General features: G+C 48.7%; 1 protein-coding gene and 1 pseudogene across 3 annotated transcripts in view; one reads left to right on the forward strand and one right to left on the reverse strand.

The window, feature by feature from the left end:
• Positions 1-19,928, reverse strand: part of LOC102865432 — a 52,022-nt pseudogene extending 32,094 nt beyond the window's left edge.
• A 1,943-nt stretch (positions 19,929-21,871) lies between these two features.
• Positions 21,872-27,971, forward strand: part of TRAF3 (TNF receptor-associated factor 3) — a 28,783-nt gene continuing 22,683 nt past the window's right edge. For 2 of the 3 annotated variants that reach the window (XM_006879086.1, XM_006879084.1), the window contains exons 1-3: positions 21,872-22,130; positions 23,494-23,545; positions 26,739-26,843. In XM_006879086.1, coding sequence (XP_006879148.1) covers positions 21,889-22,130; positions 23,494-23,545; positions 26,739-26,843 — 399 coding nt within the window. In that variant the 5' untranslated portion in view covers positions 21,872-21,888. The remainder of the gene's footprint in view (positions 22,131-23,493; positions 23,546-26,738; positions 26,844-27,971) is intronic. The other variant, XM_006879085.1, reaches the window with a different exon arrangement.

Below are 27,971 nucleotides of genomic sequence, written 5' to 3' on the forward strand. Positions count from 1 at the left end.
TTGCAGCCTCGCCGGAGGGTCAGCCGTGAGGGTTCCTGGATGGCTGTGAGTGGGCTGAGTTGGTTCACGGAGCGTGAGTCTGCTGCTCACCGTGGGGTCAGAGTCCACTCCATGGCAGCTGGGAATTTGTTTGTTTCTAATTTATTATTATGCTTGGAGAGAAAGTTTACAGATCAAATAATGTTCTCTACTGAGCGATTCAGACCATTCTGTTTTGTGACACTGAATCCCCACAATTGAGCAGCACTCTTCCCTCGTCCTCCCAGTGTTTTCTGTTTCCACACGTCCTCCTTTCCTAGCCCTTCCTATGCTTTGGAGTTGTGTTCACCTGTTCTTCTGCCCCCTGTATTTCCTGTGAAATGCTAAGTGGCTCTGGAGACCTGGCCACACAGGCTCGGCCTTCTGTCATGAGTCGTCTCTAGAAGGGGGAAGAGGGTGTGGACTTCCCACTTGGAGGTCCGGGGTGTCTGCTTGTCTCTTCCACGCTGACCGTTGCCTCCCCTCAGAATTCTTTGTCCTTGTTACTTGCCGTTAGGTTGGCTGAGTCATGGCTGACCTTGTGTATAACAGAACGAGAGGTCCCCAGTCGTGCCCCTTCTTCATCGCTGGGTCATTTGAGTGTCCTGTGACTGTCCTGTCGCCCATCTTTCTGAGGATGCCTTTCATGCTCTAGCACCCTCTCCTATACCGAACATGATGTCTTTTCAAGTGATCTTTCCTGATGGCGTGTCCAAAGTGAGCTGAAATCTCACCATCCTCGATTCTAAAGAGTGCTTGGGTGGAACTTCTTCTAAGACACATTTGTTCATTTTTCCTGTACTCCAGGTGCATTCAGTATTCTTTACTAAAACACAGTTCAACTGCGTCAGTGTTTCTTCAGTCTTCCTTTTTCACTGCCCACCTTTCACATGCATATGAGACAGTTGAAAAATACCAGTCACACCTTAATCCTCACAGTGCTGTCTGACACTTTAAAGATTTCTTTGCAGCAGATTTCCCCCGGGTGTCCGTGAACTAGACTGGTGCTCCAGTGGTGTGGATTGTTGATCCAAGTAGAGTGAAGTTGTTGGCAGCTTCAGTTTCTTTCTCCACTTAGAGTTTGCAAAATAATGATACTTTAATTGTGCCCTGAACTCTCCCTTCGTTAACTGTAGCTTCTGGGAGAGAGACACTTCCCCTCAGCAACTCTTTGTTACCCTGAGGGACACTTCCTCCGGGGGGAGCCGAACAGCTCCTTGATTCTTTATATTTAGCAATTTTCAGAGTCTCAAGATGATTTCATAGATGGTAAGTGGCTGTTTTGAATATCGTTGTAAATTTATTAAACTTGTATTCTGTGTTCTAAACCACTACCATTATTTTTCTTATAGAGGCTAACATCAGGCTATTTGACTAGCACTAACTTAGTCCAGCTGACTCCTGAGTCCTTCTGACAGGATCCTGGGAGTCTAATCTCCTTACTTTCTGTGTGCAAGGTGTTTCAGACTTACCTTGGTTCCTTGACATGGGAAGGGTATTTAAGACCATGTTTTCTGGTTCTGGTGAGGATTAGGGTGGAATGTTTACTCACCATTGGGTGTGAGTTGATTCTATCCTGCCTCCTATTGAGAAAGGGCAAAAGTTATGCAGGAGGTGTCCAGGACTTCAATTCATAGGGTTGCTATGAGTTACCTGCAACTGGATGGCACTTAACACCACCACCAGAAACAACAGCAGAGAGAGAAAAAAAGAGAGAGAGCGTGCGCACACAGTTGGCCTAGCAGACAAAAAGCCATGCCCCCAAGCTAAAGGTGGGCGACTCTACTTTGCAGCCCTTAGGCCTGTCTTCAATTGTTTTTGGTGAAACATTCTAGGTCATGTAACCCTGATATGTCCATTTGCTGTACAGAGGTAACTCATGGTTGCAGTGAAGCCGAACACTGACACTGATGAGTCAAATGTGAGAATGGTCACCCTTGGTGGACAGTGTTTGGTGGAGCTCCTTGATTAAAACAAGCTTGGAAGCAGGAGTGGCATCCACTTTCACAATAGCTTGCCTCTGGAAACCCTGTGAACCTGGAGAAAGGACGAAAGTTATACAGGGTGTGTCCAGGACTTTTGTAGGGTCACAGTGAGTCGCCTGTGACTCAGTAGCACTTAACAACAACAACAACCTATAGAAAAAGGCATTTGAGCCTGAGGACCACAATTGGTTTTGGTCAAACATTCTTCTAAGTGGTATAGCACTTGTCTGTCCATTTGCTGTACAGAGGTAACTGTGGTTGCTGTGATGCTAAACACTGTGACACTGATGTGTCAAATGCAAGAATGGTTACTCACGGTGGACAGTGTTTGTTGGAGCTCCCCAATTAAACAAGCTTGGAAGCAGGAGTAGCATCCACTTCCAAAACAGCTTCCCTCCAGAAACCCTATGAACTTGGAGAAACAATGAAAGTTATACAGGTGTTCAGGTCTTTTGTCCATAGGGTCACTGTGAGTCTTCTACAACTCGACAGCACTTAACAACAATATCTGGGGACCAGGGATGTTCTGCAGCTGATTATTGTTCGTAGGCTTTGCTGGTGAACAGCTGGCAAGAACACTGTTGAGTGAAACTGCATCATGAGTTCATACTGTTCCTAATTCCAATTTAGAGTTACTGGTTAAGAAGGAGCTCTGGTGGTGCTGTGGTTGAAGCCTTTGGCTGCTAATAAAATCTACCAGCCACTCCGTAGGAGAAAGGAGTCAGTCACCTTCCATAGCTTCATAACCTTGGGAACCGTGAGGGGGAGTTCTGCTCTGTGCTGTAGGGTCACTGTGAGTTGAAATCCACTCAGGGACATCGAGTTTGGCTTTTTGGGTTGGTGGTGGTTGTTGTAAGGTGTGATCAAGTCAACAAGGACTCACAGCAACCCTGTGAGAGCAGCTCGGAACCTTGCCTGTCCCACACCGTCAGTCTCGGCCTAACTCTCAAGTTCATTGCCGCAGTCACCATCTCATCGAAGGCCTTCCCCTATTGCGCTGACCCTCGGCCTTTCTCAGCACGATGTCCTTCTTCAAGGACAAGACCATCCTAACAGCATGGCCAAAGTATGTGAGGTGAAGTTTCAACATCCTTGCCTTCACATTTGATTTTAGTATATCATTTTTATGTCTTATTTTAATTTTGTATTATAAGAAAATCCTTGTCCCTAGCAACACTATATTTATTTGCTTTATCCTATAAAATATGTCATACTTTACAAAATAACATTACCAATATATATCACTAGCAATACTGAAGAGAGTTGAAGGTTTTCTGCAGTTTTTTTGACCTATGAGTATATCTCTAGGGATGTACTGTCGAATTACTGTAGTTTGAAGTACTTGACTCAATTCCTGACTGTTGCCAGATAGGCTTATTTATTTCAAAATGTAGGGGTAGGAGGTTTTTTAAATTTGGTTTTCTAATGTTTATACAGTATTCTCAGGGTTTTACTTCAAATCCAAAAAATAAATTCTCACCACTGGGCCAGTAGGCAACATCATGATAGATAGACAAAAGGCTAAAATTGTTAATGATTGGACCCACAGTCAACACCCTTGGTAGCAGCTGTCAGGAGATCAGGCAGTGTAGCGTTAGGAAGTCTGCTGTCAGGGACCCCTCCAAAGTCCTGAAGAGCAGTGATGTCAGTTTGAAGATTAAGGTGCATCCGCTTCAGGCCGCTGTCTTTCTAGTCACTTGTTGTGCATCTGAGAGATGGGCTGTGATTAAGAATGACAGGAGAACAAGAGACGCCTTTGAGCTGTGACGTGAGAGAAGAGTCCTGAATAACCCACGACTGGCAGAAGAACAAACGGAAACATCTTGGAGAAAGTGTAGCAGGCGTGTTCATTGGAGACTAAGATGGGGAAGCTTTGTCTCACGTATTTGGGGCATGTGGTTAGGGAAGGCTATTCCTTGGAGACGGACATCATGCTGGGCACGTTAGAGGGTCAGAGAGAGACAGGAAGACCCTCAGTGAGACGGTTGAGATGTTGAGGATGAGGATGGTGCAGGATAGGACAGAGCTCAGGTCTGCTGTTCATAAGGTCGCTATGAGTCGCGCTCGTCTTGATGGCAGTTAGCAAGAAATATGTGTGGAATCCGTCGAGAGCTGTGCCGCTCACCCAGAAAACCACTCCTCTCTCGTAGCTCAGATGCCGCCGCTGCTCTGAGGAAGAAAGACGGGCCAGTGGCCTGTGATTGCAACCATGGGAATCCGATGGGAATCAGCTACGGCTCGGTTCCTGCCGTACCGAGTACACACGACCTGCCCGGTGCTGGGGAGCTCAGGTGGCCTGGCCTGCAGGGCGCTGTGCTGCTACTGCACCCGTGGTGGCCCTGACCCACCAGCAGTTCTGCGGGAGGAAGATGAGCAGTCTCTTCCTGTGCACTTTCTAGCCCTGGAAACCTGCTGGAGGGTCGGCCGTGAACTGGGTCCAGCTCCCCAGCAACGAGCTGCTCTTCCTTGGGGAGTGCGTATGTGTGTTTGTGACTATGTGAATACATAGCTCCCTTTCTTAGGGAATAGTAATGTACAGAACTCGCTTTTCTCCGCCTTGACTTTTAGGAATTTTTTTCATTAAACAACATATCATGAATATATAGGAGATCTTCCTTGTTTTCTCCCCCTATCATGTGAATGTACTTGAAAAGATGTGTTGTGGTTTTGTTTTTAGAAGATGTGTTTTCACTTCAAAAAGATTGTGTTTGCCTTTGGCCCAGCAATTCCAGTCGTGGCTATGTAGCCAAAAGGCTCGAAAGTGGGGACTCAAATGGAGACCTGTGCCCCCGGGCCCATTGCAGCGCTGCTCACAACGGCCGAGAGGCGGAAACAACTCTGTTGGCTGCTGTTGAATGGTCACCACAGATGAATGGTCACCACAGTGTGTGCTGTCTGCACAGGGAACACGGCTCGGACATGAAGAGAAATGAAAGCGTTGCGAGGAGTGGAAAAAAGTGAAACAGAGAAAGGACAAACTTTAAATGATCCCTCCTCTAAGAAATGCTTAAACCAGGCAGATGCGTAGAGACCAGTGTTGATGCCTGGTTACCAGGGCTGGATGGGAGTTGCTGCTTAAAAACAATAAAGATGCCAGCTTTGGCCATGTGTCTCTTCTGCATGAATGTGATGCATCTTTCCTCTTTATCCATTTACACATTTCTCTGCTTACTAGGTTTGGGTCTTGCAAACTCATTGCTTCCTGGGCCTGAGTTTCCTTACATGTCTTAGGAGAGCCTGGGCGAGAATCGGCTATTAGCCAGATGACCCTCCAGGCAGAAACATTGTGTTTGTTAGGCCATCTCACTGGCTGTAGATCCAAGGGCCCTGTCCTGGGAGGAGGTGAGGATAGGGTGAGTTAGAGCCACAATGTGATGAGCTCAGTGGGATTTGGTTAGTGACCGGAGGCTAATGACTGGGAGTTCTTGGGGGGAGGAGGTCCCAGATGCTGGTGGGGAACTGGTTAGGTGGTGGGGTCCTTCTCCAGGAGAGGAGGTAGGCGAGGACATGTAGTCTACGAGTGGGAGGCACACAAGGTGGCAGGTCCCCTCTGGGCTGTGTGAAGACCAGGCATGATGTGCAGTGGGAACGGGGCTTTCAGGAGTCACTGGTCCAAGAATCGGAGGGCCACTTGGTCACATGTGGAGGGGAAGCTGAGGAATAGACAGGCTTGCCCAGCGGAGAGAAGAGAGGTTTCATATCAGAACTACAACAGCTCCCGCCTTTAAACAATAGAGTCTGTGCCAGAGGGTAAGAGTGGCCAGAGATAAGAGCTGACAGTGTTGAAATCTTATGTTTCCTTCTAAAAATGATTTAAATGTTATAAGCTCCTGCTTAATGTGGCATGCTCTGAGCTTCCATTCATCTTTTCAAGTGAAGTTCATGCTCTGCAGACATGATTATATGACCTGTACGGCTTCTGATCCTGATCCTCTCACAGGGAGCGGGGCCTGAGATCCAGGCTGGTGGCCTTGCCTGTGGGCATCCATGCCGGTCCGTGGGACCCCCTCCTCCCTTGTAGAATAGACACAGGAGCCTCCTCAGCTCCTCTTTGTCCAACTGTGGCCTGGGCCAAGAGAGATGCAGCGTCTTTGCCTGTATTAGGAGCTGAGTGAGCTCTCTAAAGAAAATCTCCATCGTTTCAGTCAAGGGGCATTGACAGTGCTGCACCTCAAGTGGATATTGTTTTCTTAAAGGTTCCGAGACCCAGTTCTGTTGTCATTGCCATGAGGTGCCATTGAATTGGACCTAACTCACCGTACCCCTCTATACAGCAGAGCTAACCTGCCCAGTCCTGTGCCGTTCTCACCATCTCTGCTTTGTGTAAGCTCACTATTTACAGTCACTGTGTCAACCCATTTTCCTGAGGGTCTTCCTCTGTTTTTAGTAACCCTCTATTTTTCTAAGTATGACGTCCTTCTCCAAGGATTGACCCCTCCTGATAATGTGCCCAAAGTCCATGAGAGGAAGCGTCCACCTTCACCCTGGCCTGTGTTTATTCTCACTTCACCTCCTCCAGCACAGCTCTCTCTCATTCTGCCAGTCCCTGTGTATTCCATCTTCTTCCCCAGCGCCACACTTCACAGTCATCAGTGCCGGGGTCTTCCTTCTTCATTGTCCAACTTTTGCATAAACACACACCTTAGTCTTTAAAATTGCTCCTTGCTCTTTAACACTTTAAACAGACTTTTGGCAGCAGGTTTGCCCAGTGTGGTATGTCTTGATTTCCTGACTGCTGCATCTACAGGTGTTCATGGGGATCTAAGTACCATGAGATCCTTGACACTCTCAGGGATTTCCCCATTTGTTATCATACCGCTTACTTGGTCCAGTTTTGAGGCTTTGTGTATCTTTGTGTTGAGGTGAACATACGTTTCAATCAGGTTCTTTTCTAGCTGTCACCTGTGTGTGTGTCACCCGCTCTTAGACACAGAACCTTTAAGCAGGACTTCTCATTCATTGTTGGGTGTTTGTTGGGTAGGCATCCAGCCTCCTCTGGTCAGTGCCTTCCTCGTCTGTTAGCCGAGGGACCCCAGCACGGCGAGCCCTTGGCACCCCCAGGTGTTACGGCCGAGTCAGTGTGCGGGCATGTTTACGTAAATACACATTTCCAGAAGGTGTTTTTAGGATCAGGGAGCACCTGTCTCTCTGTGGTGCTCCCTTCCCCTTGGTTGGTAGCACTTGGACAGCACTCACCTTCCCTCTGGGCTTGCTGTCAGCACCTTTGTCTATGTGTGTACTGTGCTCCCTGTCTCGCTGGCTGGAGCTGTCGTCATCTGATGCTTCCCTTTTTTGGTTTTCCTGGGACTTTCCAGTTCCTGGAACCACTCACTAGTCAGCAGCTGTCCTTTTCTTTCCAGTTTCTGATCTGCACCTCGAACATAGCCGAAGGCGGGAGCTTCTTAAACTCTGCACCACTAGAGCAGGAGCTCTGGGAGCATGAAGAGGCCTCCAGGTCACCATGCTCTGCTTTCACGTACAGACACACCTCAGCCGTCAGGGAGATGCTTCTGAGTCAGGCACACACTTCTGAGCCGTGCGGGTCAGAAACTCAGTGTCCACTAATGAGTTGATCAACAATTAAAAGTTTTTCCTTTGAGTGGCCTCAAATAAATCATGACAAGTAACTACATGAAGAGATGTTCGACTACTAATTGAAAGGTTGGCAGTTTGAGACCAAGCTGCTGCACAGGAGAAGGTTGAGCAGCCTCCACTCCCAGAGCTTGACAGTCTCCGAGAGAGGGTCCCCGTGAGTTTGAATCAGCTCAGTGGCAGTGAGGCTTCCCAGTTTTGTTTTTTGTTTTCAGTGTGCCCATAAAACAAGTAGCTAAAACCCAGAACACCAACGGTGCCGCCTGCAGACGTGGAGCCACGGGAACGTGCAGGCCCTGTTTGCAGGAGTGCAGATGCGTCCGGCCACTGGGGAAGGCGATTCTGCAGCATCTCACAGAACTGAGCAGAGTCTCACCATGTGGCCCACCAGCCACACCTCGGTATACCTTCCCAAATGAGCGGGAAGCTTGTCATCTGCTTAACACAGACTGTTAATGAATACACAAGCAGGTTACACACACCAATTCAAGATGTTAATAAGAGAAAAATTAGAGGATGAGGCAGAGGGACTATGTGAGAATTCTCTGTTCTCTCTGCTCGGTTCTTCTCTAAATGTAACATTGTGCTTATTAAATATACCTCTGTGTGTATAACACATTACTAAAAAGTGTAACAAACCATACATCACATATTAATACAGTAATAATTCTACTCCTTGTGCAGAATCAGTGTCTGGGACTCAGGGTGTCCCGCAGTGGCAGCCCTGGTCCTTGGGTGAGATCCACCTCAAGCTGCTGCTTTCTTGATCTGTGGCTCCTGGTCTCAGCTCCTCCTCTTCCTTGTTGTGTTGACATGTTGGTGCTATTTCGTACTCTTAGGTGCCATCGAGTCACTTCCGGGTCATAGCCACTCTGTTTCCAGCAGAACAGAACACGTCAGGTTCTGCACCATCCTTACAGACCTGCTGCAGCCCGTTGTTGCATCCACTCTGCTGATCATGTCATTGAGAGTCTGCCCCTGTCCCACTGGCCTTTCACCAACTGTGAAGTCCTTCTCCAGGGATTGACCCCTCGAGGTAATATGCCCAAAGCATGTGAGACCAAGTCTTGTCATCTCATGTCTAAGGAGTATTCTGACAGCATTTTCCCCCAAGCAGATTTCTTTGTTTTTCTGGTATATTGAAAACCTTCACTAGCACCATAATTCAAAAGCATCACTTCTCTGGCCTTCCTTATTCATTGTCTGGCTTTCACATTCATGTTTATTGTTTGCCGTCAAGTTGGAACCAACTCACAGCTAGCTGACCCCCCAGCGATTTTTCAGGGGCAGTGAAGTCGCATGGAAGGAGATTGCCCATCCTTCTCTGGAGCAGCTAGTACATTTGAACCACATGCCTTTGGGATTGCAGTCCTCTCAGTGACGGTTACACTTTTTAGCACTTTACAGAGGTCTTTCGCGGCCTATTTGCTTGGTGCAGTGTGCATCTGAGCTGCTAGTTGTCTGTCAGTTCGGCATGTGGTGGTGACTTGGGTGTTGCTGTGTTGCTAGAAGATCTACCACCAGTATTTGCAGTGACTGCAGGGCCACTCATGGTGGACAGATGTTAGTGGCATTTCCCATCTCGGATAGACTAGAAAGTTTTTGCAATCGACTTCTGGGAGTAAAAACCAAAACCAGGCATTGAAAATTGTATTAATAACTCTTTCTTAGTTATACTGTTCCCTTTGTTGCCCTTTCCTTTACATTCTTCTTGCCCAGTTTATATGCTGCTACAATCCAATATTTTTTGTAATGTGATGTCAGCAAACATCCTCTTCTTACGCTTGGTGGTAAAATGCCAATAGGCAGGTAAAATGCCAATAGGCAGGTGAAATACCTGTGCTGGTCCCAATGTCTTATCGTAGGTGTGACATCTAACCAGAGGGTGCTCATTTGCTCTCTATGCCTTGAGTCCCCCAATTAGGCTGTTAAGTGTTAGTCCACAGACCCTTCAAAGTTGCCTGCACCATCCTCTCTGAAGTGTTGTGAAATGAGCGTAGGCAGCATGGGGATGGCCAAGTCTGACTTCAACCAACGCCATAAAGGGGAACTGTCTGCGTCAGCTGCATCCAAAGTGCAAAACTAATTCCTGTAAAGTCAGGCATGGCCTCCCACACTCCTGCACCTACTTTTATGAATGCCAGCACCAAACTGCTCTGCTGGGTCTGAAACCTGGTGCAGGGACTGCACAGACTTTACAGATCCGTCCTCACGGGCATGGGGTTTATTAGGGATGTTAACAGGTTATAATTCCGGTTGGTAGCAGGGTACACTTCCTCAGTCCAGACAGCTTCTCAGGCGTGGTCACAGACCCTTTGACCTTCAGTCTCATAGCTTAGATAAGTTTTACAAAGTCCCCTTAGTCCTGCCAGCTGTGATGTGGTCCCTCACTTCGTTGTCAAGCTTAGGTGAAAACCCTGGGCTCTGGTTCCGTGAGGCAGTGGTCCCAAACCAGCTCTGTCTCATGTTGCTCTTTGGTTCCCTGCCGAGACTGCTTTTGGCTTTTGTGTGGATCTCTGGCCCCGAAGGATGTGTTCTGCTGCCGTTTCCTGGTTTTGTTGAGATTTCCCTCTTCTGCTGCTGAATCCACTCAATTGAATCGTGAGTCTAGCCCATTCCCTTGTGGATACACCAACACACCCTCTTTGTACGTTCTCACCCATCTGCATGGCAGAGTCAAAATCGGCGTGGCCACGCACCTCCACATCCAGTGCTTCGTAGACCCCCCGCACCCCCGGCATGGAGGGGCCACTTCTTATCACTGTTTTCCATTTCACGGGTCTCCAGCAGAAAATGCACCAGTCACATGCTTGTTCCTTATAATGTTAGCTGTTCTCAGGGACCTTCATATTGGTGCCAGAGTGCCGTGATGCCACCAGAGCGCCCACCATCTAGTTAGTGGATTTCTCCTCTTCCTTCTCTCATCCTGGGCAACCATCAAACAGTGATTCCTGCTTTCATATTTCTTTTCATACCTTACAACTTTTTGTTGAAAAATGAGCATTTGAATGTCATAATGTAGAAATCAGTGTCCTCCTAGGATTTGTTACTGTTTTATGTTGTAGCTGATATCTGTTAGTGAGTTTTTATAAAAATGTGTATTTTATATTGGTTGGCATACAAGGTTTGTAAACATTGTGTTCCACACCATCCTCTCACATTGTGTTTTGTGCAATCATTCCCATTCAGTGTGTTTGATAATATTGATCACAATTGATCTATGCCTACCATTACCCTATATTTCCAGATCCCCACCAGATCTTTCCCATTTCACTTACCCCCACCCTCCACCCACCAAATTGAGACCACTTTTAGTGACTTTTTGAACAAACTTTGTAAATTCTGTGTTCTTTTGTTGTGTATGGCCACTGAATTCTGTATTTGATTAGGTTAGTGATGAGCTAATGCGATTTCGCTCAATGACTGGCACCAAAAAATCAGTTCTCCAGCTTTTACAGATGGGTGTGAAGCAGTGTACAGCTCAGCCTTGGCCTTCGAGTCCTCCTTGCACAAAGGCCAAGGGCCAGTGAGAGGAGGGAATCCTCCTTTCCCAGGGCTGCGCTGTGCATTTGCAGGGGCCCCAGGCAGGTACATGGACTCCCAGAGTCTGTGTACACTGGGAGCTTTGTTTCCCAAAGCATTTCCTGGGAATGGGAATATTTAATCAGTCTGCTGTTTGCCCTAGCTGTTATTCTTTGCCCCGGGTAGCGGAGACTAATGCATTTACCTCTAAATACTTTCAGCAGACACCCTGAACTACTGCCTGGGAGAGTTCTCAGTTGAGAGAGATAAAGGCCAGCCCTTTGAGCTCTTCCTCCCGGGAGCCAGTAGACCTGTCAAAACAATCACCTTCTGTTTGTATTGGGAATGTGGCACGTGTAAATTAGACTGCCACAAAGCTTGCTGTTCTTACCAGATTCAGCCATATTTTCTAATTAATTGTTCCCCTGGTTGCTGCAAGATTTGGTTCATTTCCAGAGTGCCTGGAAACCCATTCCGACAATTTTTCATTGCTCTATCGAGAGTGGGCTTGTGGAATTCTGACTCAGGCTTTGAGTTTCACCAATGGAACCGAACCTCAGACTGTTCTTAAAACTACAGTCCTGGGTCCTGCTGCGGCCTCTGTTGGTCACCGCACTGGCACAGAGGGACACGAGCCCAGCTGCTGGACTCTGCCCATGACTCCTGTCCTTTCTTTCTTGTGGAACTGTCTGTTTGCTGTTGTTGTTCTTCGGTCCCATTTAGTCCCCCATGGGGGAGTATAGTACAGCACCCCTGAGTACAGCAAAGCAGAAGCTACCTGGGCCTGCCCGTCCTCACAGTCATGGCTGCGCATTCTGCCTCATGTTGCGGCCTCTGTGGTTTGTCTCCTCAAAGGTCTTCTCTTTCCCTGGCCCTCTACTGTACCAGCATAATGCCCTGCTCCCAGTCCAATTCCTCTGAAGACCACGTCCAGTGTGCCAGAGAGTCTTATCAGCTTCACTTCCAAGGTGCACTCTGGAATTTTAGGGAGTATGACTGTCTTGAGCAGTGTTGTTTGTTGTTATGTGCTGTCAAGTAGCTTGAGGCTCATAGCGACTCTATGTTCAACAGCTCTGAGCCCTGTTCTTTGAGCCAACCTTGTCTCTGACACTCCTACCCCCATTACCAATGCTAGTCTGTTTTAAATAGTTGGCACTTCATTTGCTAATCTTATTTGAGCAAAATTCCCCTTTTTAAAAAATAATTCCATGATAAAACTGCTTTCTATTTTGGTTTCAGATATACTTAGTTGGCTTCTTTTTTTTTTTTCTTTCATCAATAGCATCCATTGGCCAAACTGAGCATTTTTAAAAGGTTGAGATAGGGATAAATGCTTGTCCATTAAAACTACAAGTTTATGTTCTTTAAAAGATAACACAAATAGGAGCTCTGGTGGCCTAGTGGCAAGAAGCTGCACTGCAATCCCAGAGGTGCGTGGTTCGTCTCCACCATATGCTCTGCTGGAGAAGGGACAATCTCCTCCCGTACCAGTCAGATCTGATTTGATGGTACACACACACACACACAAAATAAAATTAAAAATTGAAAAAAAGATAACACAAATAGGCTGCAAATTTGGAAAGGACATTTACAATATATATAAATAACTAATACGTGTACCTGATTCAGATTATGGTCTTTTCAATCCCTTGCTATACCGTTGAGAGCTGGACAGTGAATAAGGATGCTAATCTTCTGTTGTTGTTGTTGTTGTTATAATTGATGCCTTTGAACTGTAGTGTTGGAGAAGAGTACTCAATATCCCATGAACCACTGAAAGAACAAACAGATGTATCTTGGAGAAGGTGCAGCCAGAGTGCTCCTTGAAGGGAAAGATGATAAAGTTTCATTTCACATACTCTAGTCATGTTTTTAGGAGAGGCTGTTCCTTGCAGAGGAACATCATGCTTAGAAAGGTGGAGTGTCAGAGAAAGAGAGGAAGACCCTCAGCCAAGTGGGGTGACACAGTGACTGCAGCAATGGGCTCACGTGTGTCAGAGATTAAGAGGATGGCACAGGGTAGTACAGGTTCAGACCTGTTGTTCATAGGGTCACTGTGGGCTGTACACCACTGATGGCACCTAACAATGTAGCTAACTAAGGGTTATTGTCAGGTGCCCTCAGGTTGGTTTTTGACCCATTGTAACCGTATGTGAGAGAGTAGAACTGCCCTATTGAATTCTCCCAGCTGTAGTCTTCGTGGGAGCAGAGCGAGTCTTTCTCCCATGGAGCTGTTAGGGGAGTTCAAACCACAGCCGCTTCATTTTGCAGCCGGCGCTTAACCATTGCAGCACCAGAGCTCCTCATTAGAGGCTTCTCTCTTGGATTCCAGCTGCCTTCCAGTCGTCACAATGTGTGAAGAAGCCCCACGAGTCAGTAATTAGGAGATAAGTAACTCGTTGCTCAACAGTGACAAGAAAGTCAGGCATTTCTCAGAAGATCCAGTACAAGCGCCCATGAATCTAGGAAGAGATGTTCAGCTTTTAAATTATAAAGAGTCTGACTCTCTCGGTTGTCACAAAGGAAGATGTGGGCTGACCCCAGGCGCCGGTGAGGACGTGGGTGAATGGACGCGTGTGCTGCTGGTACCTTTGCTTTGGAGAGCACCCTACTCTTGTTGTGGAATTGGGCATTCCCTGCACACCTACACCTCACACACAGCCACGTGCACACCCTCGCCTCACGCACACCCTCCCCTCACACACAGCCGCACACACACCCATGTCTCACACACAGCTGCACGCACACCCTCGCCTCACGCACAGCTGCATGCACACCCACACCTCACGCACACACACCCCCCCCACTCCCTCTCCATCTCTGGATGTGGACTTCAGGGTAGGGGCTGCTGGCTCATTGATTTTTGAGACTTTGCCAACCACATACAATCTCTGTTGAATACTTTTTATTTATTTTACACAATCCTTTAAAGGGTTGTTTTATACAACCCTTTAAAAAGTATCCTTAGCTCCCAGACCACTGACTGGATTTTACTCACAGTCCATAGTTTGCTAATCCCCAGCCCTGGGGTATCTACCTAGAGAGAGCCCCAGAAGACGTGTGCCAGGATCAGAGCAGCAGCAAAAAGAGATGACTTCCATCCACACATGACAGAAGTGGAGATTTCAAACACTGTGGTGAAAGAAGCCCCACAGGACGGCGTCGGCTGTGACGTTTTTTGGTGGTAAAAGGCAAGCACAAGCATATCATTTACAAAGAAAACCATTTCTCTGCTCGCTGGCGAGCTGTAAGGGCCACGTTCAGGCTGGTCCAGGCTGCTGCTTCCTTTGGGGCAGAGTCAGGAGGGAGGGGAGGGGAGGGGCACCCAGGGGATGCTGAGGGCTCACTGGGGTGGTTCTGGGGTTCCTTTGTTGTGTCCCTCTGTACAGTGCTTATGGACCTACACATGACCCTTTGTGTGTGCCAGATAGCACATGCTGCATTTTTTCTAAATTCCTGAGCAGCGTGTTCAAGGTTGTGTTTTGGCTCTGGCGGGCTGGTTTTCATTCTCTGTAGCTTAAAGCTGAACTTGCATGTGAGCAGTTGATGGCTGTTCCTTAGTCGGCCCCTGGCCCTGTTCTGACTGATGATACTGAGATTCTCCACGCTCTTAACCATCGATGTCATCACTTTGATGCCTGTGTATTCCGTCCGGTGAGATCTGTGTATACAGTTGCCATTTATGGTGGTTTTTCTAAAAAAAAGGTACTTGCCATTAATAAATTGTTGGTTCTACAAGTGATAGTGGTGTTGGGGCAGAATATTGACTATATCATAGACAGCCAAAAGAACACATGTATCTGTCTTGGAGAAAGTGGCGTGGTGAGGTTCCAGCTCACAGACTTTGGGCTTGTTACCAGGAGGGGCCACTCCTGGAGGAGGACATTGTGCTGGGGAAAGTAGAGGGTCGGGAGGGAGAGAGAGACCCTTCCCGAAATGGATTGTCTCAGTGACCGCGGCGAGGGGCCTGAGCGCAGCCAGGACGGTGAGGAGGTGGGTTTCCTGTGTCCTTGAGGTCACCGTGAGTCGAAGCCAACCAGACAGTGACTGACCACACGCTCTCTGACCGATGAGCAAAGACTGTGGCCAGAGAAGGCTTAGAACGTCCGGCCTACCTCGCCGAAGCAGTGCTTTCCCCACCACATCCACAGAGGGCAGGAGCGGCTGCTGTGGTGTAGAGAGTGCCAGCGGTGCGGCCTCCCTTAACGCGTGTGTAAGGTCGTCCTTTCCCAGTGTGTGCTTTCCGCAGGCTTGATTTCTGGGCTCCAGTGCTGTTCTTTTGATTGGCATGGCTGTTCTGATGCCAGTGCCACACTGTGTGACTGCTTAACTTTATTAAGAATTACTTACTGTTTAGGTTAAGTTAGCATTAATTACTGAATGTGAGGATAAGGGTGTGTGCGCCCTCCAAGTTTGTTCTTAAAGATTGTCTTGTCCTTTCTGGGTCCCTCGCACTTCCATATGAATCCTAGGACCTGTTTTTCTTTTTGTATTTAAATTGTTGAAAACAGATTCAGCAAAACATGTGCCACATAAAACTTGTATGTGTAGCATTTGGTGAGGATTGATTACCTCATTTGCTTTATGCAGCCTTTCTCCCCTGCCTTTTCTCAAGGATTCCACACCCAATGAAACGAGCTAAATGACTTCCCCTGCATTTCCCGCCTGGTCTTTGAAGTTGCTGTTGTCATTTTGAGCGTCAGCTTATTAATTTCTGTGAAAACCATCGGGTTTACTGGGCCTGCCATTGAATCTGTAGCCAGTTTATTGGTGTTAAAACTTCTGCTCCATGAACATAGCATACCATTTTGTATATTTAGGTCTTTTGTGCTTTGATTTAGATCTCAGCAGTGTTTTGTGGGTTTTGGGCCCTGGCCTTGTACTTACCTTGGTATTACTCTTTTTTGCTGATGTAGGCATTACTTTCTCGGTTTCATTTTCAGATTGTTTGTTGCTCATATGTAGAAGTAAAAGGACTTTTATGGTTTTGGAGTGGGTTTTTTTTAGTGTTCAAACTATACTTCTAAAAAATACTATTTTATTTATTATATATGAAAAAAGGATGCATTAGTTTTATATACATACCAATACTGGGAGAGTTTGATAATGAATCACATCTAAATTTTATAAAGAACACATTAAACATAACACTGATTGGTTATAGATAGTGGGGTGCAGGGAGAGAAAATCATTACCTGCAATTTTCATTTTAGATAAAGAACAGCACCCTCTGAGAAGAGCCAGATCAATTCATAGTAGTCACCTGTGTCATAAAATAATATATAAATAGGAAAGTTAGCGATTGTACTGATTTTATTACTTTTGCTAAGCCATTTTTCTTGCATTCAACGCAAAGAAATAAAACATATGAAGAAAAATATGTCCTTGTTACTATTCACAATAAAAACGGCCTGCTTCATTTTTCAGGCCTGGGCATATTTATAATAGGCAACACTGCAGAGATTCGAGTGGATCAATGTACCATTTTGGTTCTGATCCACTGAGGAGACTCTCATCCATAGTGAGTGACTAAACAAACTTCACTCCACGGGGGCTGTGATAGACTGACCATTTTGTGATATTCCCGAATCTCATTAATGAGATTCTTCTTTAAAGAAGACCTTAAACAAAGAAATATATCAATCAATTTGTTCAGAAATTATACTCACAGTTGATAGTTTTAGCATAAAATGGAAAAGAAGACCCTTCCTTGAGTGCACAGACATAGGCGTTATTGTCGTCTGAGATTGCTGAGTTGACACACCACCGTAAGACACTTCCACAGCTTGTCTCAGTTCTTCAAGGAATGGAGCAAGTTGCTTTTCTAGGCTCACAGTCAGTCCTGTATTGGCACTGCTGCTGGCTATGAAACTCACCACCAAAGGTAGACGATTAAATTGAACCACGTGGTAAGTGTTATAGTAACAGATAGTACTTGTGTTGACTGAGAGTCCAAGTTTGCTGCCTTGGGCCGTTGCAGCAGCACAGGTAGACAAGCAGACAGGTGTCCGACCCTGCTCTGGAACGTGATCATTGGTCGCTCTAATAACAGGCACTCCAACTCCCAGAACAATCGCGAGGAGTCCCTCAACACTTGGCAACTTTTTTATACAAGAATATCTTCAGGTTGTCCGCCGTGATGAACCCCCTTCCCCCGCAGGATCAGTGTTCACCCCTGCACTTTTCTCCCGGATGCCAGGGCGTTCTGGGCTGTCACTTTAGGGACAACCTCAGAGTCCGTTTACACTGCAAACAGCTGTCACCTGACCTGCGGCCAACTTTGACGTTTTGATCTGGAATTCTGCAGCCTTGCTGAAAATGGATTTTAGTTCGACTGACTCTGGATAGGGAGCTCTGGTAGCCTAATGGTAAAGTGCTTTACTGCCAATGTGAAGGTACGTGGTTCGAATCCACCAGCTGCTCAGTGAAAGAATAAGAAATATTCTCCTTCTGTACAGTTTATCAGCAACAGCTGTCTTGCCTTTAGGTATTTCCTTTTTAAAAAGTGTTGTTTATTTTTATTTTTATTTTTGTGTGTGTGTACCATCAAATCAGATCTGACTGGTGCAGGAGGAGATTGTCCCTCCCTCGCCAGCAGAGCATCTGGTAGATTTGAACCACACGCCTCTGGGATTGCAGTTCAACTTCTTGCCACTAGGCCACTAGAATTCCCTAGGTAATTCCTTAACTGAAATACAGTTTTCCTCCTTTCTCTTCAGGCCAAGTACCTTCTCTTTCTTTTTCTTGCCTAATTGCCAAGAGGGAACTTTTTGAACAGAGGCTTTGAGCAGTCCGAGATGAGACAGTCTCATCTTCATGGGCCCTCCGTGTCCCATTTGGCAGGAGAATATTTATTTTTGCAGGTCCACCCAAAACCAGAGGCACTGCCTACCTCTCCTAAGACCCCAGCCATGGGGGTCAGGTGGTGTTTCCTGTACTCTGTGGCTTCTTGTGGTTACTGATCTTGTGCTGTGCCGTGTGCTCCCTGCAGCCCCATCTCCCTCAACATCTCTCCAAGGCAGGGACCACCTCCCAGTCCTGTGACTGTGGGGTGCTGGCACCCAGCTGGGTACCTCAGAAATGACCAGTGCACTTGGTCAGTTGAAACAGCTTCACAGAATCCTGGTTCAGACAGTTCTGACATCTGCGGTGCAGAGAGAGGGCTGGGTGGGATGGCATCCACAAAGGAGGCAGCCAGCAGTACCTGCTGGCCAGGCCCCACAGCGACCAAGTGTGCGCTCCGGAAGACACCGGGAGGCTGAAGAAGCAGAAGCATCAGGTTTGAGTGAGAGGGGTGCTCTCCTGTGAAATCCCAGTCACCCGTTACTGGCCACAGGAGGGGACACTCACTGATGGAACAGACTCTTCAGGAGGCAGTTTGGCCGCGCTGATGGTCTGGGCCTTGTCATCTTATCTAGTCGGGGTTGGGTTGTTCTCCTGCATGTCCTCAGTGCTGTGTGCCCTGGGAGTGCTCTTTCAGAATCTTACGTTTGAAGAAAGGGACACAGTCTGTCTTCATAATGATCACAACTTAACCACATTCAGACTGCTGGGGCCTCAAATTTACCAGCAGCTCTGAGGGAGGAAAATGGGCAATCCCCTCTTGTATGATTGGTGGTGGTGGGTTCCATTAAGTCAAAACCAACCCATAGTTGACCCTCCAGCAGGTTTTTAGAGGCAGTAAATCACATGGGAGGAGATTGTGCAACCTTCTTTTGCACAGCAGCTGGTGGATTTGAACCACATGCCTTTAAGTTTGCAGTGCAGTTTCTTACCACTAGGCTGTGATTAACAGCCTCAAATCCAGTGGAAGGTCAGCTAGGAGTTGGTTCAGACTGGAGGGCAGTGAGTTGAGTAACAGAGCTCCACCAGACCAATTTACATGTTGTTCTTGTTGTTATGTATCATAGAGTCAGAACCAGCCCATAGCTGACCCTCCAGGAGGTTTTCAGAGGCACTTAATTACACAGGTGGCCATTGCCCATCCCTCTCCCACAGAGCAGTCAGTGGTTTCGAACCTTGTCCCTTTGGGATTGCAGCACAGCTTCTTGTCAGTACTGTAACAGCACCAACCCCATAATAGATGGTAGTGTTCCATGCCTCCAGTTCTCACACCCAGTGACCCCTCGGACCACACCCCCAGACGCTGCCTGGCCCCCCGTCCTCAAGTTCACTGCTCTGCTCAAGTCCCTTGTCACACAGTGGACTTGGCACATTGAGAGATGTGGCTTACATACCGTACAATTCACCCCTGAAGGATGCCTGCTCAGTCTGGTATGTTCATCAGGGACCTGGGGAAGTCTGCTACCGACCCCTGAAATCCCCTGCCCCACAGCCTGGCAGCCCCACTGCTGTCCACCTGCATGAACGTGCCTGCTCTGGACAGTCCCTTTCTGGGTCACTGTCACTGGGTGCATTTGGGGGACATGGGTGGCCCTGTGGGACTCCATTACTGAGCTCAACTGGAGAGTGGCGATGTACAGTCCGGCTAGGCTGAGTGTAAGCACTGGTGGCTGCTGCTGTCATGGGACAGCCCAGGGACCTGCCAGCCACGGGCTTTCAGTGCTGTCAGGACAGGCCGCCTTGGGGCACTGGGCCACCTTTCGTGGCCATGTTTCTCTCTGGGATCTGTAGTCACATGGGGCCCAGGACAACACTCCTGCTGGTGCTGCAGGAGGACACTGTGAGCTGAGCCAAGTTCTACCTCATGTGTCAAAGGAGGATTCACTCCAAAAAACTAACATTGCTCATCACACACTGGGGTGTGTCCAGCATCCGAAGCATGGGGACAGAGGAGTGCACAAAGGTCATGAATCGATGACAGAAGTGGGAGTGAGGCTAGGAGAGAGGGATCGGGGAGCTGACCTGTGCTCTGGCACTAGAACTTTCTGTGTGTTGGGAGCTTTCTAACCAAACAGATCAGAACTGGTATCGCAGGGAGTTTAATGTCTTTCCAAGGGAAAGTGGTGTTGACACTTCTGGAGTGAGGTGTGATAGGTGGGGTAGCCCAGCCAGCTGCCTGAGAAGGTAGAGAGTCCAGCATTGAGGGTGAGAGCACTTTCCAGGAGGGGGTAGATGGGGCATAGATGGGGGAGGGAGTTCAGGTGGCTGACAGGAGGCAGGTGCACTCCTGGCCCCCCATCTGCGCCCCTCCTCAGCGCAAGGCCGGCCTCCCTACCTCTCCAGTTGCTGGGACGGGTATGTGGCATTTTAGCAAACAGCTTTGATTAGTGTGCTCATAAAGGGTCATTAGCCTTTCGAGGTCATTTTGAAACCTCTTCTCTAATAGGTGAGTTTCTAGGAGGCCCCGCTTTGCACAGTAATGTGGTACTTTATGCCATGGGACACTGGCTTCCTCGCAGCAGGTCCTGCTGCCACTCTGGGCCTGCTACCCCAACCCAAGACACTGCTTCCCCCTGCTGCCTATAGAGGGAAGGGCCACGGCTGGGAGAGGTGACCGCATACCTGTCCTAGCTGGCAGGATCTCCGTCCCAGGCCTCACGGGGAAAGGCCAGGATGCCCAGGAGCGAGGGAATGTGGTTATTACAGAGGTGGACTGGGCATGAGCACCGCATCACCATGAGTGCTGCTGAATTGGAAGAAAATCCCTGGGCAGTTCAGCAGGTGTATCGCCATCTGGTGTGAGAACGAAGGGGCGGTCAGAGCCCGTGTGGAGATGTCCGTGCTGCGGCCCGAGGGGCCTGCCGGGCACCTGTGCAATGATTCCAGCCCCTGACCGACCCTACCTGCCCCGTGGGTCCCTCTCTTCTGCTGACTGAGGTGTGTGCACGTGGGAGCAGGGCCGACGGGGTGGTAGAGCGGGGCTGCAGCACCCTGCGATGTGCCGGGCAGCTGGGCAGAGGGCTGGAGCAGACAGAGGTGTGGCCCCCTGTGCCAGTGCATCTTAACGTTGTCCAGCACCCAGAGCTTGTGATTGTGAGAGACACTGACGGTGGGAAACCCAGACTGAAGACAAGTGTAACAGCAAAGCCAACAACCCTTTACCCCTCTGTTGGAAGCTGTTTACTTTTGCAGCATATAAATGTTAATAAATATTTAGGATCATTAATCAGCTTACTGATGCATATGTATTAACGCATGGCGTGGCTTCACTTAAGCTGTCGCTTCTCATGCACCTCTTTCCCATCCTTCACGCCCTGTGTGATTCATCTCTCTCTCTTGGGGTCCCTCTGTCCTGGCTGCTCAGCATGGAGTCCTCCTGGTGGCCTGTCCTTGGAGGTGGGGACCGGTGTAGTAGCACTGCCGTTAAATGACATCTGGACCTTCAGGGTGGGATGTTGCGTGTGCTCCTGCATCCAAGCCCCCACAGTAAGGGTAACAGCAATGTGGATTTGGCTAAGGACCCTCATTGCTTAGCCAGGACCAGAGGGGGTGAGTGGACCATAAGTGACAGCAGCAAAGTGGCCATCCAGTTGTGAGAGGGAACTTCTGAAGAGCTCTGAGCAGACAAGGGACAGTGGTGTGTGGGCAAGGGGCAGCAGTGTCTAGGTGAGGGATAGCAGAGTCTGGACAAGGGACAGGGGCATCTGCACGAGGTACAGTGGCATCTGCACAAGGGACAGTGGCATGTGGACGAGGGGCAGGGGTGTCTGAATAAGGGATGGTGGCATCTGCGCTAGGGACAGTGGCATCTGGATGGGGAGAAGCATGGGACACATTGGTGCGGCTGGCTCCTGTCAGGAGGAGATGTGGCAAGCAGTGTCCCCCCATCTCACAGCCGTTTCTTCCCGCAGACGTCCTCCTTCCCACGATGGAGTCCAGTAAGAAGATGGATGCCCCGGGGTCCCTGCAGACCAACCCGCTGCTGAAGCTGACTGACCGCAGTGCTGGGGCAGCCGTGTTTGTCCCCGAGCAAGGGGGCTACAAGGAGAAGTTCGTGAAGGCTGTGGAGGACAAGTACAAGTGTGAGAAGTGCCGCCTCGTTCTGTGCAGCCCGAGGCAGACCGAGTGCGGACACCGGTTCTGCGAGACCTGCATGGCCGCCCTGCTGAGGTGGGGCCCCAGCGGCTGTGCCCGCCTCCCACACCCACCCCTGTGCTCACTCATTTCTCTCAAAAATCCCTCTAAAGATCGGAAGCCCTGAAGAGGTCTGAATACAATGTTCAGACTAGCAAGCCGTTTAGAACTCAGGAGGAGCCGTGTGTGAGCCTGGGGAGGGTCCCTGGACATGGAGAAGGGGACACTCCTCCTCTGACGCCTCCAGGCCCTCCACCTGATGCTGGCTCCCCCACCCCCACTGTCATCCTCAGCCTGTCCTGCAGCTGCCCGGGCCTCCTCGAGGACTGTTCTCAGACCCTGTCCTCTGGGACCTCTGGGACTGCTCGGCCCTTGAGGAGCAGGTCTGGCATAGGCTTTCAGAGTAGATTATACTCCACGGGGTATGCAGCGGCTGATTTTTTTTTTTTTAGGTAGCGCATCAGGCCTTTCTACAGGTGCCTCTGGGTGGATATGAACCTCTTGACCTTGTGGTTAGTAGCCCAACGCATTAAGCACTTGCACCCCCTCAGGGTTCCACGTGAGTTCCATGCTAGCATGGAAAGTGAGTTAACTTCCCAGCCCTCAGTCAGCCCTCACCTGCGTTCCCAGGTGTCTGGAGCTGAGAGACCCCTCTGCCACAGCCCTTCCTCATACACCTGTGCCCACTGGTGCTCAGGACTCGCTGCCCGTACCCCTTGGCCTCCCTCGGCTCTGAGGCTGAGCCGAGTGGCAGTTTGGAGGTGGCAAGGGCTCCCATCTCATTGTTATTTCTGATCTCTCGGAGGTGGTTTCCAGACGAGGGGGATGGCTCAGAGCCAAGACCAGACAAGAACAGCTTGAGAGAAGCAGGTTGTGTCCCAAGTTTAGGGACAAGAATGACAGAGGAGCCTGGTGGTTTCCTTAGACAGGCCAGTTTCAAATTCCTGCGGTGTTGACAGTCTGGAATTGCATTCACATTTTTAATAGATGGTTAAAAAAATGCTTGTGGGTAAAGTATTGGCTATTTTTAAAAAGACGAGCACTCCAGGACTCTTCTAATGAATGTAACTGCTGTACAACCCATCCGCAGACAACTTGTTTTGATTTCTGAGATAAAATTTCACTTTTATTTTAATGGAAAGGGGCTTTCCAAGGGGGACTGGACTAAACTGCACTGCTTACCAACTTCCTCCAGAAAAGGTTCCTTTGTTGTTCATTCAGCCCTTTCCTCCCAGGGCTTCTGTGCAGACCAGCCCCACCGTGGCCCACAGACGCTCCGGCTGCTCAGAGCTCCACACAGCCACCTGCACCATGAACTTGAGCTGAGAAGCCTGCTGTATCTGGTGGTTCCACATCAAACGGGCCCCTGTGCTAACATGTCCTTGTGTTTCTTCCGCAGCACCCCCAGTCCAAAGTGCACGGCGTGTCAAGAAAGCATCGTTAAAGAGAAGGTACTCCTGATTTCTGTCCATTTTGCTGCCTGTTTTAAGCTGGATGGTGCTCTCTTAGGATGTGTCCTTGCGCCCTGGCACTCTGACCTCACCGGGGTGTTGACAGCTGACCACACCCGGCAGGTGGCTAAGGGTTCAAATCCACATCAGGATGGATCATTCCCCCTCATTCTGAGACCACAGGCAGCTTCCATCTCCCGTTACACACCACCTCATGGACCTGTGGGCAGTTGTGAGGGTAGAAGTGTGTGTGTGTGTGTATGTGTCAGTGACACATGTCCAAAGTGTGCCCATCTGAGCAATTCTGAGCAGTTCTTCTTTCCTTGTCCCCCAAACAATAGCTCTAAATCATCCGCACACCAATTACCCTTGAATTGGAACTGACTTAACAGTTGACCCTCTGGCAAGTTTTCACAGGTGGTAATAAATTGCATCAGAAGAGATTGCCCATCTTTCTCCTATGGAGCAGATAGTGAATTTGAACAGCACACTTCTGGGTTGGCAGCTTGATTCTCTACCCACTCAGCCACCAGAGCTCCATCTAAATCATTGCTGCTATTTGTTGTTAGGTGTCAGGTCGCGTACAACCTATCGTGACCCTTTGAACAACAGATCTTAACCCTGTCCTATCTTGTGCCATCTTCACACTTCCTGACACGCTAGAACCTGTTGCAGCAGTCACCATGTCAGTCCACCTGGTTGAGGGTCTTCCTCCCCTTCGCCAACCCTCTACCTTTCCAGTCATGTCCTTCTCCAAGGAATAGCCCCTCCTAGCAACATGCCCAAAGTATGTGACGTAGCCTTGTCATCTTTGCCTCCAAAGAGCACTCTGACTGCACCCACTCCAGGCCATATCTGTTCTTTCTCTTGGCCGTCAATGGGATGCTCAGTGCTCTTCTCCAACACCACAGCTCAAAGGAGTCAATAATTTTTCTATTATAATCCTTATTCATCGTCCAACTGGACAGTGAGTAAATCTCAATGAGTAGATGTGAAATTTCAGCCCCTCCATGCACACACATATATAGGATATACATACACGTGATATACACACATAGTACACAGTACAACACACGTGCGTGCACAGGTGCGGCTGCACACACGAGGTGTGTACACGTATGGACGTGTGCGTCGACAAATGCAGGTCTACACTGTGTGCACACAGCCTCCGGGGCATGACTGCAGACCCAGGGCAGGAGGACATTTCCAGCCAGCCCTGACCTCTGACAGGGCTCTCAGGGTCTGTCTGTCCTACCCGGCACTCACTGTGTTTGAAAGACTCATTCTTAAACTGCTGGAAAGATCCATGTACCTCTATACTCTGATAGCTGGCTCTCCCCATTGTTTAAATGTAAATCACCACCTTTTGTAATGGAATTCTTGCTCCAGGCTCCTTACACACTGGGTTTGTCTACCAGGTGAGTGGGATGAGACGATGGCACCTGCCCTCCTGGCTTCGATCGGGACTGTCACCTGTCCACGAGCCTTCACCCATCTGCCGGTGAAGGTTACCATTCCAACAGAGGAAAGTGTTTCCAAGAATAGTCACTCCACTATGCTGCTTAGTTTCCTGCCAGGGGACTGCAAGAAACCTGGGACAGAGGGCAGAGAGGGTTGGTGGAGTCCCTCTGTATTTGTCATTCAGAGATACGGTCCCTGTTCCCCAGTGGCATTGATGGCTGAGGAATAGACTTCAGTTTTGTTGATGAATTCAGAGATTGATAGCACAGCGAGACAGAGAGGGGCCACATCGGAGCCCAGACTCCTCACCTAGAAAGTGGGGCAGCTGCTTTGGGGTCTTTCAGCTTCTGAAATTCTGTTCTTTCATTATGCTGCGCTTCTCAACTAATGATGTGTTGTTGTTTATCTTGTCATTGTTGTTATGTACCGTTTAGTTGCTGACCTTCTAGCGGATTTTCAGAGGCAGTAAACCATGGCAGGAGATGGCCCATCTCTCTCCTGTGGAGCTTGGGGGTTTGAACTATGTGCCTTTGAGTTGGCAACATAATTCCTCACCACTGACCCCCCACAAAAAGGATTGACACAGTGACTGCAGCAGTGGGCTCCAGGGTGTCGGAGGTTGTGAGGACAGCACGGGCCAGGCGGGGCTCAGGTCTAATTGTCCATACTGGGTCGCTGTGAGTGGTACTTTTTGGCACCTAACAACAACAACAAGCCAGCAGAGCTCCTGCAAATGACGTAACGGCGTGAAAAGGAACACATTTCTTAGTGGTTAAAAATGTGTCTTGTTGACTCTGGTACCTTAAATTTAAAAGTCATGTTTATGAAGTATTAGATTCCACTCCAAATTAGTTTATTCTTAACTCTTGACAGCTGCGGCTTCTATTTCTTTGCCTGTGGAGTTGAGGAAGGACTATTAGATCCTTGTCTGTTTTTCTTGTGTTGGAGTGTGGGCAGGTAGGCGTCTTTTGGAAGTGCCTGAGGACTGAGAGGTTGCAGGTTGTATCTTCAGAAAGAATAATGAAGAGTTTATATATTTTTCCAAGGGGAAAATAAAATAAAATTTATAAGTAGCAAGACTGTTTTCCAAGGGGAAAGCAAAATTAAATTAAAATGTAGCAAATATGTTTTCCAAGGGGAGAAGAAAATGAAATAAAGTCAGGAAGGTTTTCATTTGTAAAGAAGAGTATTTCTATTATGAGGGTAACCCTGGAGTTTTGTTTTTCCTTCTTTTGAGAGGAGAAAAAAGAACAATAAGCAACAGCACCTTAGCAGAACGCATGAGTATTTGACAAGCCATTCCTAAGACAGGCTCCTTGCCAGTAGCTCCTGTGTTCTTGGCTGGCATTCTAGAAGCCGAGATGGCTGCAACAGGCCCTGCCCTCTCCTAGCGGGACTGGGGACTCGCTCCCCCTGTGAGCCTGCTACCTACTGTGCCCTTGTTTTGAGATTATGCCAAAGTTAAGCTAAAATGTTTTGACTTCTTGAAATACACATTTCCTCTGGGCTCATCTCATCAAAGGGGGTAGTCCAAATCTGTTTAGATTATACCTTGTAGTGGGGCAGCGCCTTCATGCTCTTCGTTGCAATTAAGACGGTCCTCAGCGCTTCCTGAGGTCCACTTAAGAGCTGCACTTCTGACTTTCTTTAAAGTGGTTTTACTTGTCCAAAGTAGTAGCATGTGGAGATGAAGAAATATTAATCCTCTAAAATAACTATCTTTCCATTTCAGGTGTTTAAGGATAATTGCTGCAAGAGAGAGATCCTGGCCCTTCAGATCTACTGTCGCAATGAAAGCCGGGGCTGCGTGGAGCAGCTCACCCTGGGGCATCTGCTGGTAGGCGCTGCTGCAGGTTTACACTGAGAAATACGGCTTTGGGCCTTGGGCAGCCAGAGGGCTGGGTAGATTGAACAGGGTATCTAAACCACATCTGCATTGATCTTTCAGAACACCACCAGTGAAACCTGTCAGAACTACCTGGCCGTAGAATGTTGCCTTTTAGACACCAGTCTCTCATCATGAAGAATAAGCTCTCCCCATGAGGGCTCATGATCAAGCATAAGCATTTCCTGGGAGCTGGAAGCCAGAGGGCCTTCTACTCACCATATCTGAGAGCAGCCCGCCCCATGCCACTCTGCTTCTCTGCAGGGTTCAGTAATTCCTCACAGAGCCACTCAGAACTCATGAACTGTATTTAGAGTGAGAGGCTCTGGCGTGGGGCACACAGGCCAAGTGGGGAAGGCTCTCTCCTCCCATCCTTAGGCAGGAGAGCTTCCAGCTGGGACCACCTCCTCAGCCACTCTCTCTGTGGGCCTCTGGCGCACCCTTTCCCACCTTCAGCCTCCCCTCCTTGGCCTTTCCTCTGTAAAGGCCCCACTCACAGCCAGGGTAATAGCTTGCTCAGCTCCCACTTTCCTCCAAGCCAGCCAGCTCTGCTGCAGGGTCCTTGGGGGCCTCTCATCGTCCTCAGGGATGCAGCCCTTCACCCCTACTTTACCTCTCTCAGAAGAGAGTGGGTTTAGCCACTTTCATAAGCAAATTCCTTGTCAATTTCCTAGCATGGCCCTCTCAGCAGAAATGCCCAGCCCGCCAGTCCCCAGTGGGCTGCAAGGTAAGGTCCTTCAGGTGGATTTTCAAGCCACTGTTTGCATAGCCAGTTGACCAATCTTTGCAGAGAAGAGTCACATGGCTGATGGCAGTCAAGGACCCTGAAAACCTCAGACTACAAGTTGTTTGCAACTTATCTGGGGACTGTCTTTCAACCCAGAGAGTTCGCAGTAACATCTTCTCAGGTGTAGGAAAGCCAGGCGCCTCCTCCCCAGGTTACTTCTCCAGAGTATAGGGAAAGAGGCTTGAGGGGGGATTCTCCCCAACTGTTTTTCCAAAGAACCAAAGCAAAAATCCATATGAAAGGAACTCAGTTTGCGCAAACATCATTGACTGGCCTGTCATCTGGCTTTAAAC

Source organism: Elephantulus edwardii, unplaced genomic scaffold (assembly GCF_000299155.1).
Source record: "Elephantulus edwardii isolate Elephantulus edwardi_28Jun2011 unplaced genomic scaffold, EleEdw1.0 scaffold00002, whole genome shotgun sequence".
Classification (NCBI taxonomy): domain Eukaryota; kingdom Metazoa; phylum Chordata; class Mammalia; order Macroscelidea; family Macroscelididae; genus Elephantulus; species Elephantulus edwardii.